General features: G+C 42.0%; 1 protein-coding gene across 2 annotated transcripts in view; it reads left to right on the forward strand.

Moving 5' to 3' along the window:
- The first annotated feature begins 12,553 nt into the window (after positions 1–12,553).
- Positions 12,554–21,609, forward strand: part of ANXA13 (annexin A13) — a 55,570-nt gene continuing 46,514 nt past the window's right edge. Inside the window, exons 1-2 of one of the 2 annotated variants that reach the window (XM_043880227.1) lie at positions 12,554–12,641; positions 13,973–14,095. In XM_043880227.1, coding sequence (XP_043736162.1) covers positions 12,627–12,641; positions 13,973–14,095 — 138 coding nt within the window. In that variant the 5' untranslated portion in view covers positions 12,554–12,626. The remainder of the gene's footprint in view (positions 12,642–13,972; positions 14,096–21,609) is intronic. The other variant, XM_043880229.1, reaches the window with a different exon arrangement.

The following is a 21,609-nucleotide window of genomic DNA, read 5'->3' on the forward strand; positions in this document are numbered from 1 at the left end:
CTTATCTCAGGCATCTTAGTCATAGTGTACCCTTAAAAAGTAGAATTTAATTTATGAGTCAGGCTTTAAGATGCCATAAAAGCACTAGGAATTTGAAATTTGGGATTTTGCATCTTGCTACTGACTCTGCTTTGCCCAGAATCATGAAATGAAAAGTCAGAAATAAAAGTATTCTTTTGCACATTAACACAGGCAATGTTATCCTTGGGCAAATTTTTGGAACAACATCGAAAAAGCCTTTTATTGATATTAGTACATTTTAGTAAGAGAGGTCTGGATAAATGGTCCTAGGTGGAGTCATAGAATCCAAGTCATCTTAAAACAGAAGGACCTTTACAAGGCACTTGGTCTAACCCCCTGCACTTTAGAATTATAAGTAATAGAAGCACATAAAGAGGAAGGGACTTGGGTATGGTCATCCACTAATTACAGAAACATGAGATGGTGCAGAGCATCTTGTGGCTGAGGTGGCCAGGGAGACCCCTACATCCTGCAGTGACCTTGTACACTGCGACCTGATCTGACTCATGGCAATCAGGTGGACTCTGACTCTAATCAAATCTCTTTACACAAATGAAATTAAATTTACTAGTTTCAAAAAATTAATTAAATAAAATTTGCTTATTATTAATTTTTGAATGAAAAAAATAAAGCCGTCTGAGAAAAGATTGTTTCTGTTCATGCGACAGGTATATTCCTGAAAACCAGCAGGGTTAGTGTTTACCATCAAATACAGTTTAGATGGGCTTCCCCGGTAGCTCATCTGGCAAAGAATACACCTGCAATGCAGAAGACCCCCAGTTGATTTCTGGGTTGGGAAGATCCCCTGGAGGAAGGCATGGCAACCCACTCCAGAATTGTTGCCTGGAGAATCCCCGTGAACAGAGAAGCCTGGTGGGAGTCCATGAGGATAAAAAGAGTCAGACACGACTGAGTGACTAAGCATAGCAGAGAATTTAGATACTTTGCTTGACTCCCAGGGGTACTGAGCACAGTTAACCGCTTTTCTTCTCGAAGCACTCTCTTATCCTGGCTTTCTAGACACCACATTCGTCCAGCTTTCCTCTGCTCTGACTCACGGCTCCCTCACTGCCTTGTGCTTTCTCTCTCTCCAGCAGGTAAGCGATGGTACGGGGACGGCTCAGTCCTGGGCCTTCATTTCTCTTTCCTTCTCTCTCCCCTTCTTCATCCTCACACTTTCTATGAATAACCTCCACCCAGGTTATGACTTCACACGTGCCAATGATTCCTGAAGGTTTCTCTAACCCAGGTAGCTCTCATGCCCAACTGCCCAGCCTGCCATCAACCCTTGGGTATCTAATAAGCATCTCACAACTTGACATGACCAAAGCCAAAAATTTCGATCTCCTGCTGGGAGATCTCTTCCTTCCACCCTAGCCTTCCTCACCTCAGTTACTAGCACCACCGTCTACCCAGGGGCTTGAGCCTCAAATCTGGGTGAGACATCCTCAACTTTCCTTCACCCTCTATCCACACATCCAGCCCATCAGCAAATCCTCTTGGCTCCATCTCCAAATCGGCACCACCTCTAAACCCCGCCTCTGCATCCACTCACCTGCTCAGTTGCAAAAACCTCTTTGCCTGACTCTTCTGCTCCTCCTCCCTGAGTGCCATCACGTACACGGCAAGGGCCATCTTTCAAACACTAAATCAGGCTCTCTTATCTTACTCTTATCTTAAATTCTTTAGTGATTTCGCAGTTCTCTCCGAGTAAATTCCAAATCCCTCACCATAGCCCTCACGGCTCTGCTTCATCTGACCTACTTCTCCCTTCTCTCCTCTCAGCCCTTTCTCCTGACCTTTAGGGACATCTTTCTTTTTTTTTTAATAAATTAATTTATTTATTTTAATTGGAGGCTAATTACTTTACAATATTATAGTGGTTTTTGCCATACGTTGACATGAATCGGCCATGGGTGTACATGTGTTCCCCATCCTGAACCCCCCTTCCACCTCCCTCCCCATCCCATTCCTCAGGGTCATCCCAGTGCACCAGCCCAGAGCACCCTGTCTCATGCATCAAACCTTGACTGGCTATCTGTTTCACATATGGTAATATACGTGTTTCAGTGCTATTCTCTCAAATCATCCCACCCTCGCCTTCTCCCACAGAGTCCAAAAGACTGTTCTTTACATCTGTGTCTCTTTTGCTGTCTCGCATATAGGGTCATCGTTACCATATTTCTAAATTCCTTATATATGCATTAATATTGGTGTTTCTTTTTTACTTACTTCACTGTGTATAATAGGCTCCAGTTTCACCCACCTCATTAGAACTGATGCAAATGCATTCTTTTTAATGGCTGAATAATATTCCATTGTGTATATGTACCACAGCTTTCTTATCCATTCATGGGCCGATGGACATCTAGGTTGCTTCCATGTCCTGGCTATTGTAACCAGTGCTGCAATGAACACTGGGGTGCACGTGCCTCTTTCAATTCTGGTTTCCTAGGTGTGTATGCCCAGCAGTGGGATAGCTGGGTCGTATGGCAGTTCTGTTTCCAGTTTTTTTAAGGAATCGCCACACTGTTCTCCATAGCGGCTGTACTAGTTTGCATTCCCACCAACAGTGTAAGAGGATTTCCTTTTCTCCACACCCTCTCCAGCATTTATTGTTTGTAGACTTTTTGATAGCAGCCATTCTGACCGGTGTGAGATGGTACCTCATTGTGGTTTTGATTTGTATTTCTCTGATAATGAGTGATGTTGAGCATCTTTTCATGTGTTTGTTAGCCATCTGTATGTCTTCTTTGGAGAAATGTCTGTTTAGTTCTCTGGCCCATTTTTTGATTGGGTCATTTATTTTTCTGGAATTGAGCTGCAGGAGCTGCTTGTATATTTTTGAGATTAATTCTTTGTCTGTTGCTTCATTTGCTATTATTTTCTCCCATTCTGAAGGCTGTCTTTTCACCTTGCTTATAGTTTCCTTTGTTGTGCAAAAGCTTTTAAGTTTAATTAGGTCCCATTTGTTTATTTTTGCTTTTATTTCCATTACTCTGGGAGGTGGGTCATAGAGGATCCTGCTGTGATTTATGTCAGAGAGTGTTTTGCCTATGTTTTCTTCTACGAGTTTTATAGTTTCTGGTCTTATGTTTAGATCTTTAATCCATTTTGAGTTTATTTTTGTGTATGGTGTTAGAAAGTATTCTATCTTCATTCTTTTACAAGTGGTTGACCAGTTTTCCCAGCACCACTTGTTGAAGAGATTGTCTTTTCTCCATTGTATATTCTTGCCTCCTTTGTCAAATATAAGGTGTCCATAGGTGCGTGGATTTATCTCTGGGCTTTCTATTTTGTTCCATTGATCTGTATTTCTGTCTTTGTGCCAGTACCGTACTGTCTTGATGACTGTAGCTTTGTAGTATAGTCTGAAGTCAGGCAGGTTGATTCCTCCAGTTCCATACTTCTTTGTCAAGATTGCTTTGGCTATTCGAGGTTTTTCGTATTTCCATACATATTGTGAAATTATTTGTTCTAGTTCTCTGAAAAATACTGTTGGTAGCTTGATAGGGATTGCATCGAATCTATGGATTGCTTTGGGTAGTATACTCAACTGTACCAAAGCTTTTCGGCCTCAAGGCCTTTTTTGGCCTAAAATCACCTCCCCTTGTCCTCCAAACGCTGCATCCGTTTTTCAGGGCTCAGCACCCAGTCCTCTCCTCGCACCGCCTCTCCTTCCTGCCTCTGACAGGTGGCTTCCCCAGCTGCTCACTTCCCTCTGACCCTGTTTCCTTCCCCACAGCCTTGCACTTTTCACAGTCTGCAATGACACTGTTTGTGTCACTGTCCAGTCTTCATGTTTCCCCAATAGAATGTGAATTCCACCAGGGCCCCGAGTCGGTCTCATCACCACCAACCTCCAGTGTGAGCAGAGCACCAGACACACAGTAGATACTCAGTATCCATTGCACGTGTGCTCAGTCCTATTTTATGCCTGGAAGTAAACGTAGAGAGCAAGTCCAACTCTTGCATTTTCTTAGTTAAAACCCAAGAAGTGGAGACGGTAATTCTGATAGTTGTATCAGTTCAGTTCAGTCACTCAATCATGTCCAACTCTTTGCGACCCCATGAACCGCAGCACACCAGGCCTCCCTGTCCATCACCAACTTCCAGAGTCCACCCAAACCCATGTCCATTGAGTCGGTGATGCCATCCAACCATCTCATTCTCTGTCGTCCCCTTCTCCTCCTGCCTTCAATCTTTCCCAGCATCAGAGTATTTTCAAATGAGTCAGTTCTTCACATCAGGTGGCCAAAGTATTGGAGTTTCAGCTTCAACATCAGTCCTTCCAATGAACACCCAGGACTGATTTCCTTTAGGATGGACTGGTTGGATCTCTTTGCAGTTCAAGAGATTCTCAAGAGTCTTCTCCAGCACCACAGTTCAAAAGCATCAATTCTTCAGCACTCAGCTTTCTTTATAGTCCAACTCTCACATCCATACATGACCACTGGAATAACCATAGCCTTGACTAGACAGACCTTTGTTGACAAAGTAATGTCTCTGCTTTTTAATATGCTGTCCAGGTTGGTCATAACTTTCCTTCCAAGGAGTGTCTTTTAATTTCATGGCTGCAGTCACCATCTGCAGTGATTTTGAAGCCCAGAAAAATAAAGTTAGCCACTGTTTCCACTGTTTCCCCATCTATTTGCCATGAAGTGATGGGACCGGATGCCATGATCTTAGTTTTCTGAATGTTGAGCTTTAAGCCAACTTTTTCACTCTCCTCTTTCACTTTCATCAAGAGGTTCTTTAGTTCTTCTTCACTTTCTGCCATATGGGTGGTGTCATCTGCATATCTGAGGTTATTGATATTTCTCCTGGCAATCTTGATTCCAGCTTGTGCTTCTTCCAGCCCAGCGTTTCTCATGATGTACTCTGCATATAAGTTAAATAAGCAGGGTAACAATATAGAGACCACCTAAAACTCAGGTCTTTGTTCTCCCAGAGTTATGCTTTTTTAAAAAATATTTAAGTATTTATTTTATTTATGGGTTAGGTCTTAGTTCTGGCATGTAGGATCTTTTTGTTTTGGTGTGCAGGCTCTGCCCTGTGGCATGAAGGGTAGGCTTTTCTCTAGTTCTGGCTTGAAGGCTCCAGAGCATGTGGACTCAGTAGTTGCCCCACAACATGTGGGATCTTAGTTCCCCCACCAGGGATCGAACCTATGTCCTCTGCATTGTAAGATTCTCAACCACTGCACCACCGGGGGAGTCCCTGTGTTATTCTGCTCTGTTTGTTTTGCCACAAAATGTTACATTAAATCATGGTGTTTTCTCTCAGGTAGATGCTTTATTTCTTCAACCATAACACAAGCATCTGGCAGGGAGCTGTGTCCTAAATTTTTCACATGCCCTGCACCTGAGCATCATGTCTTACATGATGCAAATATGCAATATGTCCTTGCTAACCAATCAGTGAGTTAAGAAGGTAATTTTTTCTGTGAGATTTTTAATTTTATGCTTGAAAGATGAAATGTGTTACTTTCAGGGTTTTTACTACTGAAAAATTATTGAAGTATGAAAATACAGTTGTTTTCAGAAACCATCATCATTTCCTGCAGATTTTGGTCCTTTTGTCTTAATATAGCAATGTTTATTAACATCTATATCTATTATCTAGCTTAGAGAAAAAATATAAACAAACATGACAAAATATTAACATTTTTGCTTTTGTTTATGTGGAAGAAGTCATCAGTCCAAAAATCAACTATAGTTTTGGGGTCTTAATTAAATTATACTAAATTAAAAAAATACTATTAATTCTCCCTGCAGAAATAGATATTAAGCAAGTGTTCAACTTGACTATTACATTTAGAAAATCGGCATCTATGTGTTTCTCTTATTTTGAATACCGTATAGCTACAAAATTATCTGAAATACTTGTGGTCTTACTGTCACATGAGCTTTTCCCAAGGTATTTCTAAATGGACATTTTATTGAATACAAATTTTCCAGCCAAATGTATTTGCTGTGAGGATTGTAGCAACTAATGAGGTTCTTTTGTTTGTTTTCTGAGATGTTGCATTAATTTCCTAGGGCCACCATAACAAAGTACCACAAACTGAGCTTCTTGAAACAACAGAAATATATTGTGCCAGAATTCTGGACTCTAGACGTTCAAAATCAACATGCTGGCAGGGCCGCTCTCCTTCTGAAATCTGAGGTGGGAATCCCTCCCTGCCTCTTCCTGGTGTCCAGGGGCGGCCACCAGTCCCTCATGTTCCTTGGCTTCCAGCTCAATCACCCCAGTTTCTGTCTGTGTCATTGCAGGGCCTTGTCCTGTGTGATGGTCTTCACATGGCATTTCCCTCTTCTTACAAGGACACCATTTACAATGGGTTCTGGACCATCCCAACAACCTCCTCTTAGCTTGCTTACATCTGCAAAGACCCTATTTTCTTTCCTTTTTAAAAAGCAGTTGTTTATTTATTGTTTATTTATGGCTGCGCTGGGTCTTCTTCAGTTGGGGGGCGGGGGTGTAGGGTGCTGGGAGGGCAGCGCTACTCTGCTGTTGAGGTGGGTGGGCTTCCCAGTGCAGCGGCTTCTCTTGGTGCCGATTACAGGCTCTAGGTCGCGGGCCTCACTAGGTGCGGATCCCCAGCTCTAGAGCTCGGACTCAGGAGTTGTGGTTCACCAGGTTTAGGAGACCTGCCGCACGTGGGACCTTCCCGGGCCAGGGATCGAATCCGTGTCCACTACATTGGCAGGCGGAGTCTTTACCACTGAGCCACCAGGGAAGCCCCCTATTTTCAAATAAAGTTATATTCAGAGGTACCGAGGGCTAGGAACTCTGTGTGTCTTTTTCGGGGGGGAGGGTATACAATTTAACCCATAACATAAGGTATATACGCTATCTTATCTTAAACCCATAAGGTATATAAGTATCTTGTGATACTTAAGACAAGTATCTTATCTTATCTTAAACCCATAAGATATATAAGTAACATTTTTAACAAGTGTTAGAAACTTAACCTTGGTGGACAGTACAGAAGGAAAGCCTCTAGTAAAGTTAGGAGATTAGAATTTAAGCTGGCATCACCACTTTGAGAACCACCAAATATGTGATGCAAATAAATAGGCCCAGTCTAGCAGAGAAAGATGCAGCGCCTGTAATAATTTAGAATCACTAAATATTTAATACAAAAAAAAAAATCCCCAAACCTCTCCGATCATGCCACCTGTGCCCTCTTTCCCCCTGTCAAGTCTTCTCATTCTCCTTTCCCAGGCTATTCTTTTTCTGCCCTCTGGACCTTCAGCCCTGACATTCTTCCAGAAGTGGCACGGAGTTATAGGAATTCCCTTCCCTTTCCCCCTGCTTCTGTCGCCTGGGATTATCCCAGCCACCTTTCCACATCCTCATCTTAGCTGGGGAAGGAGAAAAGGAGGAGATGATACTAGAAATAGTTCTGATTCAGCTCAGACCAAACTTGACTGCGGATGCAGTTAAATCATCCAGAGGCTAGAGTGGTGGTGATCTTGAAAAATGAGGTATGTTGGTGTCTTCTTTGGCCTCTAAACTTACTATCTTTCACCTCCCTGCTGCCATAAACCATATCTCTTCTTGACGAATTTCCTGTGCTCTGTGACTGGGCACCCTTGAACAGAACTTATCTCCACAGTGAGCACCAATGCCCTGTTCCTCCTGAACTTTGATCCTCAAAAGCCTGGGGTGGGAGAGGAAGGAAGGAAGGGAGACTCATTGATCAAGGGTTCTAGGAGGGGTTAGTGACACAGAGGTCGATTCCAAAGCCAGCACAGGGGTGAGGCAGGGAAGACTTGGTCCCAAGAAATCCAAGATGGCAAAGGAGGCAGTGAATGATAGAACACAAATTAGACACTAAAGACAAAATAATCACGAACAGTCAAAATGTTAGTTGTTAACTTAAGTCTTCTTGCCTTCTGCCCCATTCCACTGTGGTACCCAGAGGAGAGGCAGTGTTTGGCTTACCACTGTATCTCCAGCACCCAGCATCCCACCTGACACACAATAGACTCCAGTGTCCTTGGCCATCTTTCATTTCCTACCATTTGCAAAGCTCTTTCCTGTTTCTTGGAGAAGGAAATGGCAACCCACTCCAGTATTCTTGCCTGGAAAATTCCTTGGACAGAGGAGCCTGGTAGGCTACAGTCCATGGGGTCACAAAGAGTCAGACACAACCGAAGGACTTCACTTTCCTGTTTCTAGAGCTATAGCATAAACTAAAACATCTGATCTGGAAGACTTTCTCATTTCAAATGATGCCCTTCTTCTCATCCTTTGGTTCATAGCCTAAATGCTAGCTCTTTAAAGAGTTCTATTTCTATTTAGAGTAAATTATACACACCGCTGGGCTGGAGGAAGCAGAAGCTGGAATCAAGATTGCCAGGAGAAATAGCGATAACTTCAGATACGCAGATGACACCACCCTTATGGCAGAAAGTGAAGAAGAACTAAAGAGCTTCTTGATGAAAGTGAAAGAGGAGAGTGAAAAAGTTGACTTAAAGCTCAACATTCAGAAAACTAAGATCATGGCATCCAGTCCCATCACTTCATGGCAAATAGATGGGGAAACAGTGGAAACGGTGGCTAACTTTATTTTTCTGGGCTCCAAAATCACTGCAGATGGTGACTGCAGCCATGAAATTAAGAGACACTTACTCCTTGGAAGGAAAGTTATGACCAACCTGGACAGCATATTAAAAAGCAGAGACATTACTTTGTCAACAAAGGCCCATCTGGTCAAGGCTATGGTTATTCCAGTGGTCATGTATGGATGTGAGAGTTGGACTATAAAGAAAGCTGAGCACCGAAGAATTGATGCTTTTGAACTGTGGTGTTGGAGAAGACTCTTGAGAATCTCTTGGACTGCAAGGAGATCCAACCAGTCCACCCTAAATGTGATCAGTCCTGGGTGTTCATTGGAAGGACTGATGTTGAAGCTGAAACTCCAGTACTTCGGCCACCTCATTCGAAGAGTTGACTCATTTGAAAAGACCCTGATGCTGGGAGGGATTGGGGGCAGGAGGAGAAGGGGACAACAGAGGATGAGATGTTGGATGGCATCACCGACTCAATGGACATGGGTTTGGGTGGACTCTGGGAGTTGGTGATGGACAGGGTGTCCTGGCGTGCTGCAGTTCATGGGGTTTTGCAAAGAGTCAGACATGACTGAGTAGCTGAACTGAACTGAACTGATACACACCCTTGCACTTATGCATGCATATGTGCGCACACATGCATTTGCATCCATCATAGCATTCTGTTTGGTTCCACCACAGTTCATACTACAGTTTGTAATAATTCTTTGTACATTTCCTCAGCTTGGCTATACATTCCAGAAAGAGAACATATTCATATTCATTTTGTTCACTGTTGTAGTCCCAGTGATCAACCCACCCAAGAGACTCAATAGATAAAGGTTAAAGAACAAAAGAATGAGAATATAAGCAGAGGTAATAAACCTATACGAATTTTCATCCTAAGTAACATGGGCAGGTGGCATAAAATAAAGACAGCATCTTAGACCAGAGGAGGAAAGATGGATTAATTAATAACCATCTATGATCGATTAAATAACCAAAACTAAAGCAGAATCCATTTCTTCTTTATTCTACATCAAAATCAATTCCAAATGAGTCAAAGACATAAACCTTAAAAAAAATTAAGCCATTTAAAAAAAAACTTGAAGACGAGGATGTACAAGAAGTCTTAATAATCTTAATGCAGAGACTTTTTTCCTAAGCAATCCAAAGAAGAAAGGATGGATATATTTAAATATGTAAAAATTAACACTTCCTTCAGACACATATACACATATATACACGTTCCAAACATAAACAGAGACAAAAGATAAATTGGGAAATTATAAATGTCATACTTGACAAAGGCATGGATTTTGTTATATATGTTATTACAAGTAAATAATAAAAATTCTAATAACTCAAAATAAAAATAAAGGACATAAACAAGCAGAACACTGTGAAACTCATACAAATGGCTTTTAAGGACAAGGATATTATTTGAAGAATATCAAAGGAATGTAAATTAATCATGAGATAGCCATTTTTATCTTTGAAATTGGCAGAAATGAAGAAGTTTGATAATCTTTAGGACTGGACAATATGTGGAGAAAGAAGCCCTGGCATAGAACTGTAGAAGAGTATACACATTGTCTTGAAAGTCAGGTCTTTGAAAGTCATTCAGCATTTTTATGTCTGTGTGTAGGACAACTTGGCAGCATCTCTCAGAATTTTAAAGCACGTGGATGTGAGAGTTGGACTGTACAGAAAGCTGAGCACTGAAGAATTGATGCTTTTGAACTGCGGTGTTGGAAAAGACTCTTGAGAGTCCCTTGGACTGCAAGGAGATCCAACCAGTCCATCCTAAAGGAAATCAGTCCTGAATATTCATTGGAAGGACTGATGCTGAAGCTGAAACTGAAGCTCCAATACTTTGGCCACCTGATGCAAAGAACTGACTCATTGGAAAAGACCCTGATGCTGGAAAAGATTGAAGGCAGGAGAAGGGGACGACAGAGGATGAGGTGGTTGAATGGCATCACCGACTCAATGGACATGAGTTTGAGCAAGCTCAGGAAGTTGGTGATAGACAGGGAAGCCTGGCGGGCTGTGGTCCATGGGGTCGCAGAGTTGGACATGACTAAGCAACTGAACTGAACTGAACAGAACAGAATTCTTTAGCCAACAATTGCATTCTAAGATTTTATTCTATAGATAAACATGCACACATATGCAAATATGCATAAATGGAGACAGTCATGCAAAAGACCAAAATAATCTAAACAACCTTAAATAGTGGACTGATTAAATAAAGTTTGGTTCATACCCATAGTAGGCTAACATGTGGCCACCAAAAAAGAAATGTGCCAATGTCTTGTATCTGTTTACTAAATGAAGCCCACAAGGCATGGAGAAAAGGCAATGCACAAACCCATTTTTTGAGAAAAAGAAGCCAATGGTAGATAGACAGATAAACATGGCTGTGTATGCACACCATTTCTGCAAGGACTCAAATCTCAGAGGGGAGGGGCTGAGTGGTCAGTAAGCTTACTTTTCATGGTGCCTTTTCATATTATTAGGGGGAAAATGTACCATCTGTACATGTTATTTTTAAATTTAGAAGCTAGGCCAAAGAACTAAACAGACATTTCTCCAAAGAAGACATACAGATGGCTAACAAACACATGAAAAGATGCTCAACATCACTCATTATCAGAGAAATGCAAATCAAAACCACAACGAGGTACCATTACACGCCAGTCAGGATGGCTGCTATCCAAAAGTCTACAAGCAATAAATGCTGGAGAGGGTGTGGAGAAAAGGGAACCCTCTTACACTGTTGGTGGGAATGCAAACTAGTGCAGTCACTATGCAGAACAGTGTGGAGTTTCCTTAAAAAACTGGAAATAGAACTGCCATATGACCCAGCAATCCCACTCCTGGGCATACACACTGAGGAAACCAGATCTGAGAGAGACACGTGCACCCCAATGTTCATCGCAGCACTGTTTACAATAGCCAGGACATGGAAGCAACCTAGATGCCCATCAGCAGACGAATGGATAAGGAAGCTGTGGTACATATACACCATGGAATATTACTCAGCTGTTAAAAAGAATTCATTTGAATCAGTTCTAATGAGATGGATGAAACTGGAACCCGTTATACAGAGTGAAGTAAGCCAGAAAGATAAAGACCAATACAGTATACTAACGCATATATATGGAATTTTAAAAGATGGTAATGATAACCCTGTATGCAAGACAGAAAAAGAGACACAGAAGTACAGAACAGACTTTGGGACTCTGTGGGAGAAGGCTAGGGTGGGATGTTCTGAGAGAACAGCATTGAAACAAGTATACTATCAAGGGTGAAACAGATCACCAGTCCAGGTTGGATGCATGAGACAAGTGCTCAGGGCTGGTGACTGGAAAGACCCAGAGGGATGGGATGGGGAGGGAGGTGGGAGGGGGGATCAGGATGGGGAACACATGTAAATCCATGCTGATTCATGTCGACGTATGGCAAAAACCACTACAATATTGTAAAGTAATTAGCCTCCAACTAATAAAAATAAATGAAAAATAAATAAATAAATTTAGAAGCTAGCTAGGTTATAAAAAATGATGGTAGCATACTCAGTGCAGCCTTCAAAAAGATCCTCTGTAACAATAATGGTGATGTTAGTAAAATAAAAATATTTTTAGTCTTGTTTGGTTAATGCTTTTATCACTCCAAAGTATAAAATTTTAAATGAACACCTAAAATAAAAAAGAGTAACGCTTTCAATAATTCAAGACTGAGACAGGTTTAGCCCTTTAGTTGTGAATAAGATCAACTTTAAAAGCCTACAATTAATTTATTTTAAAAAAAAATCTTACTTTTAAAAAGATGGCCAACCAAGGCAGCGTGGGCAGGTTAAGATCAGTTGTTGCTGGAGTCACTCCCTACCCATCCCCAGCAACGTATTCAAATGCAACGCCAATGGTTACTTATTAAACTCAAGAGATATTATGCCCTGGGAAAACCATTATAAACTTGGCCTTTAGGAGAACTGATCTCTTCACGAAATACAGAACAACTCTCTTTGAAGAAACGAAAATGGGCAATCGTCATGTAAGTATTTATTGCTCTCGGGACTCAAACCAAGTTCTAATTTTGGTTAACATGTGGAGAAATTTAAATTATGAAATCATGATTGATACTTTAATACTTTATCATTGTGATCGCTCCTAATTGTTGGTTTTCACAGCAGCAAACTATGCTTTGAAAATGCATTTGGAATGTATTTTTTTTCCTTTAGAAATATTTTAGGAGGGATGAAAGAGAAGTATTTGGAACAAGGTGGAAAACAATGCTTTGCAGAGAGCAAGTGGTTAAAATGGTATTTAAGGAATGTGTGGTTAAAGCTGTTAGTTTGTAGCAAAACTACACAAAGCTTCATAGATGTCGCCCTCAATGTTTTGGGAATACAGGTTCATGTTGTAAATATCAGTAGACAAAGCTACAGGGATTCTCACAAGCCTATATAGCTTGGATTGAAAGGTGAAAATATCCCAGTACCAAACAACCAGGCATTTGTAAATATTCACAGAGTAGATTTAATATTTTACTTTTCTTCTGAATGTCTAGGCTCATGTGAATAGCATGTCCATAAACTATAAATGGCTAAAAATTGATGAAAATACTACCATTTGGAACTAACTAGGTACAAGGCAGTTCAGAGACAAATCTTGATTTTTTTTTTTTTACAGTGAAAAAGGTATACCCAAAGCTATGGCAATAAGAATTTTAATAACGTTTTGCTGCACCTACTGTAACTTCCCACAGGAAGAAGGATTTATTGTGTGTACACTAAGAAGGAAGAGAATAAAAATCCAAAATTTTCTGTAAAGTAGAACTTTATTTATAAGATATTTCTCCTTTGCCCTACATCAGACTTGCACTCAGATGGTTGCAAACCTACAAACATTTGTCTTCAGAGAGGCATTATTTTTAAAATCCTTTGTGAATACCATTATCATACTAGCCAAGATTATGAGGCTTCCATTTAAACTGAAACCTACTTTTAAAATACTCCTGATCCCGGGAACTCTCTGGTGGGCCAGTGGTTAAGACTCTAAGCTTCCAATGCAAGTGGCATGGGTTTGATCCCTGGTCGGGGAACTAAGATCCCCATAACTGTGTGGTGTGGCCAAAAGAAAAAAAATTTTTTTTAATTTTTTAAATATTTTTTTAAAGAAAAAAAATTTTTTTAATTTTTTAAATATTTTTTTAAATAAATAAAATAAGATACTTCTGATCCGTGCAGAGGACCTCAGAAAAAATCATTGGCCCCTGCCTTAGCTACTTCAGAGGGTATTTTCATCCCTTGAAAGTCAACCCCATGGGGCTGTGGCTTGTGTGAGTGGTCTAGCATTTCATGTATTTCTTTTTTGAATCCTCAGAGCCAATCTTACTCCCTGCCAGAAGGCAGTCAACAGTTGCCCCAAGGGCAGGCCCTACCCTCGGCAGATCTGCAGCCTCTCAGCCACCCATCAGGGAGTGGAGAGCCAGAGTCCCACCAGCCTGTAAGCATTTATTTTCCCTCCAAACCATAGGTATGACCAGGCTTTCTCATGGGCCCCATATTTCTCACCAGTGACTTGTCATGCTGAACCCTCCAATCTGAAAAGGTCCCCATGAGGCATTCCTTCCAAGCAGGGACATTTTCCCCTGGAAAATGTTTGTTACCATATTTGCAGCGAAGGTGAAAATTTAATCTAGGAACTGAGCTTCCCTTCCCAACAGCGTCCCTTAATGGTGCCCGGGAACAGAGAATGTGATCTACACTATGCTCCTATGACACTGTAGAAAATATTAGTGGAATTTAACATGCATAAAGAATGATATGTTCTAAGATCGTGTTTCTAGATAAGTAAACGCAAAATCTTTTTCAAGGACAAATGACTGCTTTAGAAAATGACTTGAATATGTACAAACTTAAAACTAAGATGCTTATAGTTTTAAAGCAACTATACTTCCTGGTGGTGGCTTAGTGGTAAAGAATCTGCCTTCCAATGTAGGAGATACAAGAGACTCGGGTTCAGTCCCTGGGTCAGGAGGATCACGTGGAGAAGGAACCCACTCCAGTATTCTTACCTGGAAAATTTCACGGACAGGGGAGCCTGGTGGGCTACAGTCCATGGGGTTGTAAAGAGTCAACACAACTGAGCGACTGAGCACACACACACACACACACTCAACCAAAACACATTTGCAAACTAAACGTTAGCAAAATACAAGTCCATGATGTGCAAAAGTATGTTGTTGATTTAGTGTAATAGATAATGTTATTGTGCTGAGGTTAAATGCTGGGCTCAATGCAAAAATGGCACGGATAGCTATTATGTGGTTTTTCTGAGTTACAGCATCTCTGAAATATGATGTGGTGTGTGACTTCTTAGTTCTCCCATCACATTTCTCTATCCTAACTACTGAGAAACTTTTGTTTATAAGACTCCCTGTAAGACAATTGGGCATTCTCTTGGCTAAAATGCAGGCTTTTTACATTAAACCTCCTTCTGTTCTTTGTTCTTTTATCATGAGCTCGTAACAATTAAAGTATGTTATTTGGCATGCTTTATAAATAGAAACACAAACACAGGCATTGAGATCATGTGCTAGCTAGCGCTTGCTCAACCTGATGATCCAGCATGCTTCATGCTAGTTTTTCAGTTCAGTTCAGCTCAGTCACTCAGTCGTGTCTGACTCTTTGCAACCCCATGGACTGCAGCATGCCAGGCTTCCCTGTCCATCACCAACTCCCAGAGCCTACTCAAACTCATGTCCATATCATCGGTGATGCCATCCAACCGTCTCATCCTCTATTGTCCCCTTCTCCTTCCACCTTCAATCTTTCCCGCCCAGCATCAGGGTCTTTTCCAGTGGGTCAGTTCTTTGCATCAGGTGGCCAAAGTATTGGAGCTTCAGCTTCAACATCAGTCCTTCCAATGAAGATTCAGGACTGATTTCCTTTAGGATGAACTGGTTGGATCTCCTTGCAGTCCAAGGGACTCTCAAGAGTCTTCTCCAAAACAACAGTTCAAAAAGCCTACCAGGAAAGCTGAATCTCTCAAAATATGTCCATAAAGCAGGGTCCACAGATAACTGTTTGACAAATATTGGTCTAAAGCCATTTGAAAGTTGGAAATCATATTTTCCAAGGTATTCTGATATGGAATCCTAGTCAATTCTGAAAGCTGAAAATTTTTTTCCTTTGTATTTTTCTCCAACCCTTTTGCCATCATCCCTGATTTTTCTGAATTCCAGACATAGTGTTTCTATCTAACCTATTCGGAGCAGTAAGAACTGACACTGGCATATTATCATCATTTGCTGAAACACACAGTGTTCAGAGTCTGCTTAGCCTAGAGGCCATGTCTCTGCTCAATGAGCTTTGTGGAGAGACAGAAAAATAGATCCTCATGAAAAAAGCTTAGGTTCAGCCAGATGACTCTTCCACTGTGTGAGTTATTTTCAAAAGAATAACCATTTGGAGAAAAATAGAATATTGTAACAAAGAGTGAGATGACTTAGTCACAAGAGTGTGGCTGTAGGGGTCACAAGAACTGAAATATAGGGAGCAAGATCTAGGGGTGCCATGGATAAATGTGGAAATCATCACAAACTCAAGAGGACTATTGATTTCTGGAAAATTTTTTCCAGACTAATGAACAGGTGCTAAAAAAGTACTACTGACTTTCTACTCATAGCATGGACCCTAGGCTAGTAGCAATGTCCACACGGCCTGCGTGCTTTTAGAAATACAGAATCTGGGACTTTCCTGGTAGTCCAGTGGTTAAGAACCCAACTTGCAAGGTGGGGGACAAGAGCTCTATCCCTGATCGAGGAACTAAGATCTCACATGTCGAGGAACAGCTAAGCCCACACACCCCAAATAGAGAGCCCGCCTGCAGCAACTACTGAAGCCCTCACACTTCAGGGCCCATGAGCCACAGCTAAGACCTAACACAGACAAAGAAAAAAAAACCACAGAATCTCAGGCCTACCCAGACCTACTTAATCAGAATCTACACTCAACAAGATCCCCAAGTGTTTCCCATGCACGTTGAAGTTGAGAAGTACCAGCCTGGGGAACAAGTTCTTCAACTTGCCTGGATGTTGGAGTCATCTGGGGGTTCTAAAAACCAGCGAGGCCTGAGTCCCACCCCCAGAGAGTCTGAATTAATTGGTCTGGTGGTTGGCCTGGGTGTTGGGATTTCTGAACGTTCCCGTGGCAATGCTGATGAGCCCAGAGTCTGAAAATGGTGAACCTCACAGCACGATCCTGGCGAGACCAGCTCAGCACACTGCTGACGAGCGAAGTGTCATTGTGAGTGCCTGGAAATGAAAACCAACTCATAAATGTCAGAACATCTGCTCAGGGATCCCCAGGGTGTTTGTCAAGATGCCACATTTATGACTCGCTTGTGCTAATATTTAGCCAACACAAATATTGTCTGAAATAGAGACTACGTGGTGGACTGTGAACACCCGAGAGATACATGACAGGTGGGGCCTAGGTCAAGATTCCTGAGAAAAGAAGTGAGGCTCTAAAGACTGCTGAAATGTGATAGGGAATTTGAGACAAAAGTAAGTATGGCTTTAACCAAGAGTGCTCTACACTGTGATCCCCAAACTCAAAGAATCACAGTGACCCCCAAATAGAAACCAGCCTAGACTTCACAGGAATATCTCTCCTACCAGGAAAACTTTTATCCTGGAATGTTAGTCCTTTAGATCATCACCATCCAGAAGAGGAAACAAAAAAGACCTCTGCCGTCAAAACATGACATGCACTAAAGCAAGCTTTATTTAATGACAACTCTCCCACATGAAGTCTAGCTACGTTTTAGGCAAAATTACACAGTCTTGGCTTTGGAGGTTTATGGGTGATAATAGATTAAAAGCAGTCATTTAAAAGAGGTGCGGGATAAAGACTGGCAAGGACAAATACACTGACAGAAGGAAGAGCATGCAACTGAAAACTTGACCCAGGACAAACTTGACCCAGGAACTCTGAAGGTGTAGGAGCCTGCAGCACTTTGGGTAGAGGATGGATTTGAGCACATCCCAACACAGCCAAGCCTCTCTGCTCCATAGCACAGCAACATGACCCCAACGCCTAGCAATAATGGGCATCACTGGAGGTTGAAAAGGGCCTTTTGAAATGATGATGATAATGACAACAGACATTTTTCAAGTTCTTGCGAGACAGTGAAGAGCTTTGAGCACAGTGGTCCACGAAAGTTGAGCCCTTTACAAAACACTCCATATGTACAGGTGTCAGTCCACACAGCAGTTCTAATAGGAAGGTACTATTATTATTAGTCCTCTTTAAAAATTGTGGGAAGTGACGCAAAGAGAGGTTAGGTTATTTGTCTGAGGTTGTATTAATATATCTAATAAGAGGTAAACATGAATTAGGGTTTGGGTAGAAATTCTTCACACTATGTCTTGGGTTCCTATTACACTAACTACAAGCTAACCAACTGGGCTGTCTACAACTACGGAACTGAATTATCACTTCATTATGTCTTTACCCCATCTCTGAGCTTTCTCCTTCTCTCCTCATCCCCACCCTGGAATAGATGCTTTTCTGTAGTGCTTCCATAATATTCTGTGTATAATGCCATCACTTCTCTCCCAAGTGATTCTGGAACTATTTATACATCAGTGGACAGAACTGGACTGACAGCTCCAACTGCCCTGGGGGTTGGACTGTGTCTTATTCGTCTTAGCATCCCCAGTACCGACACAATACCTGGCACACAGCAAATGTGAATGAAGTCATCAATTCACTACGTTTTCTTTCTTTTTTCCCACTACATTTATTTATTTATTTTTGTTCTGGGTCTTTGTTGCTGCTTGGGTTTTCTCTACCCACAGAGAGTAGGGGCTACTCGCTAGTTGCAGTGCATGGGCTTCTCATTGCAGTGGCTTCTCTCACTGCGGAGCATAGGCTCTAGGGCACAGGCTTTGGGAGCTGTGGTGCATGGGCTTAGCTGTTCTGTGGCATGTGGGATCTTCCTGGATTGGGGATCGAACCCGAATCTCCTCTTCTTATGAGGATATCAATCACTGGATTTAGGACCCTCCCTCAGTCTGAGCTCATCTAAAACTCCTTAACTAATTGTATCTGCAAAGGTTCAATCTCCAAATACAGTCACATTCTGAGGTTCTGAGTAGACATGAATTCAGGGGCACTAGTCAACCCACTACTCCAAGGAGATTGGGTTTCTTTGCCTTAAGCTAGTAGTGGTTTTCAAACTTTGCATAGCAGATTCCTTTGGAAGGTTTATTTAAACAGAGAGCTGGGCCCCATCTGCAGAGAGTCTGATTCAGTAGACACTCTATAGTGGGGCCTGAGAATCTGCATTTCTGACAAGTTCCCTGGTGATGTTGACGCTTCTGTCTAGGCACCACACCTGGAGAACTACTATCTTAGGTAACAGAGAAGTCCCAGTCAATCTCAGACAAGGGGATGACAAGGTGGGCATTATGGATGGACCATGCTGGAAGCTGGTGGAGAAGGGTTTGGAAAGAAACATGACCGAAGGCAAGTAAAGCCCTTGAAAGGCAGTGGCCCTGGAGAAAGATGATGAGCCCCTGCCCTGAACTGAAACAGTGACAATGGGATTGGAGAGAAAAGGACAGATGGGAGGGTCAAATGGACATAACTTGCTGACTGACAGGATATGGGAGGTGGGGGACAAGAAAGACTCCACGGGGCTCCCCAGGTACCTGGCTGTGAATGCGGGTGGCTGATCGTGGTGCACCCTGGGAGTGAGGACAAGTCTGCAAGACGAAAGGATGAATTTGGTTTGGGGATCTGTTGGGTTTGAAATATCTGGGTATTATACCTAGCACAGCTGGATCTGAAACTCAAGAGAGAAGTCTGGGGTTGACGTGGTTTGTAACTATAAATTCGGGGGGGTGGGGTTTGTTTTTAACCAAGTATGTATTTGTTCACAAACTACTGGACTGACAGTGGCTTAAATAACAATGACCTTAAATTATTAACTCTAACAGGAAGTCTGAATGCAGGGAACTCCAGGGCTGGTTCAGCAGTGCAGTCCCATCACTAGGGACTCAGGGTACCTCTGCCTTTCCATTCTGACACCCTCGAGGTACTGGCAACATCTCCACTCATGGATGCAAGAGAATGGCCACGTGTGTGTTCAGGTTTGCGATCTCACAGGATAGGGTCACAAGCAAGAAGGAAAGGGGTAGAGAAAAAGTGGGTTTCTCTTCCTGTAAACAGTCCCCTATCAGTGAGGATAATCTTCTGGGAAACCCCAGGCAGACATCCCTTTGTATCCCATTGGCCAGAATTGGTCAAAAGCCCACTCCAAGACCAGTGACTGACAAAGATGAAGAGCACGGTGATGGATCACGATTCATCCCGAGTGCTGCAGAAATCATCTTGTCAGTGTCTTTCCTTCTCCTCTCTCTTTCACACTCTCTCCTTCTTTCTATGTCTTGGCCTCATTCTCTCCTATTGAAAATGAACCTTTCCTTTTGAATAGTGGGGAAGGCAAAAGGAGTTGATGAGAGGGAGACCTGGCCACAGACAGTTCCGGCACCACAGAGAATTCCACACCCTCACATAGCTCCAGATTAACTACCCTAAGGAAAAGAGTTTTCTCTAAGCATCCATACATACAATGCCAAGGACAATTCTGATTGACTTGGGTATGTACCTACTTCCTGGACCTTAGCCAAGGTTGGCCTTACCTGTTCTTAGGGATGGGTGGCATTGCTTTATCAGTATTGCTTTCTTATAACTGCTGTTTTTTTGTTTTTAAATGTAGAGTCATAGTTTTATTATTTTATTTTTTATTGGCGTATACTTGCTTTACAATGTTGTTTCTGCTGTACAACAAAGGGAATCACTTATATATAAACATATATCCCCTCCCTCCAGAGCCTCCCTCCCACCTCCAACTATAGTTTTTATTAACATTACTACAACTACTATTAAAATAGAAAGAGAATGAAGATTTGAAGATCAGATGGGAAGGCAATAGAATAATCACTCCTCTGGTGATGTGGGTTTGGATTGTGGTGGGAATGAAAAGGAAGATAAAAGTGATTAAAAGAATTTTAGAGAAATAATTAAGAAGTTTGGATCCAATGCATATTTCAACTCTCTTACCAGGAGAAAGAATAGCATTCGTTGTTTTGATTCTAGAGGAGACAAAAATCTGCTTAAAACAAATTTCACTCTTTCACCTTGTTTCCTTTTCAGCAAATCTGAACTTGTTCACAAAATGTATCACAACCCCCTGCAGCAAAGAATAATACCCAGCACTATTCAATGCTGTAGTGGCTCAGCTCAGCCCCTAATATTTTCAATTTTCAACTCCATTTGCCCACTTATCATTGACTCTGAAGGATCTCAGAGTACACTTACTTCCTTTTTTCCTGTAAGCAATGAATCCCAAGTTGATATGCTCATTGAATTGGAAGAAAAAAAAAAAACAACAGCCTTTGGCAACAGAAGAAGGACATGGACAATTCTTTTCTAATGAGAAAAGTGCTCCATTTTTCATCGCTCTTGAAGGCATGGCTCCTTTCATAGTTGAAAAATAGCCCTCATCTCCCCATCACCTCCATATCCTCCAAGTGCACTTTTGTTAAGGCAATACAGCAGTCATTGGCTATCTGAAGGTTTAACACTCTTTAGAGGCCTCTAAATCCCCAAACAATCTGTGAACAACCTCAAAGCAGACATTTCCCCCAGGACACAAAACCTGGTTTTGAGACACCCATTGTGTTCTGCCTCTAGTAGAGACTTGGGGCTGTCCAGCCCAACACAGTACTGAGGGCCTCCCATAGGAGCTGCCAACTGGGGCTGTCAGCTGAGGCTGGGATTCAAAGAAGCAGTGGGGATAACAGGCTTCTCCCTTGGGACCAACTTGAACTTGAACTCTTCCTCCTAGTTACCTTATCCCAGTACTCATCTTTCAGATGTGTCATCTGGGTTCCTTTGAAAGAAAATCAAAGAGAGAAAAACACCATGGTCCACTTCTAATCCCCT

This window comes from Cervus elaphus, chromosome 21, assembly GCF_910594005.1.
Source record: "Cervus elaphus chromosome 21, mCerEla1.1, whole genome shotgun sequence".
Taxonomy (NCBI): domain Eukaryota; kingdom Metazoa; phylum Chordata; class Mammalia; order Artiodactyla; family Cervidae; genus Cervus; species Cervus elaphus.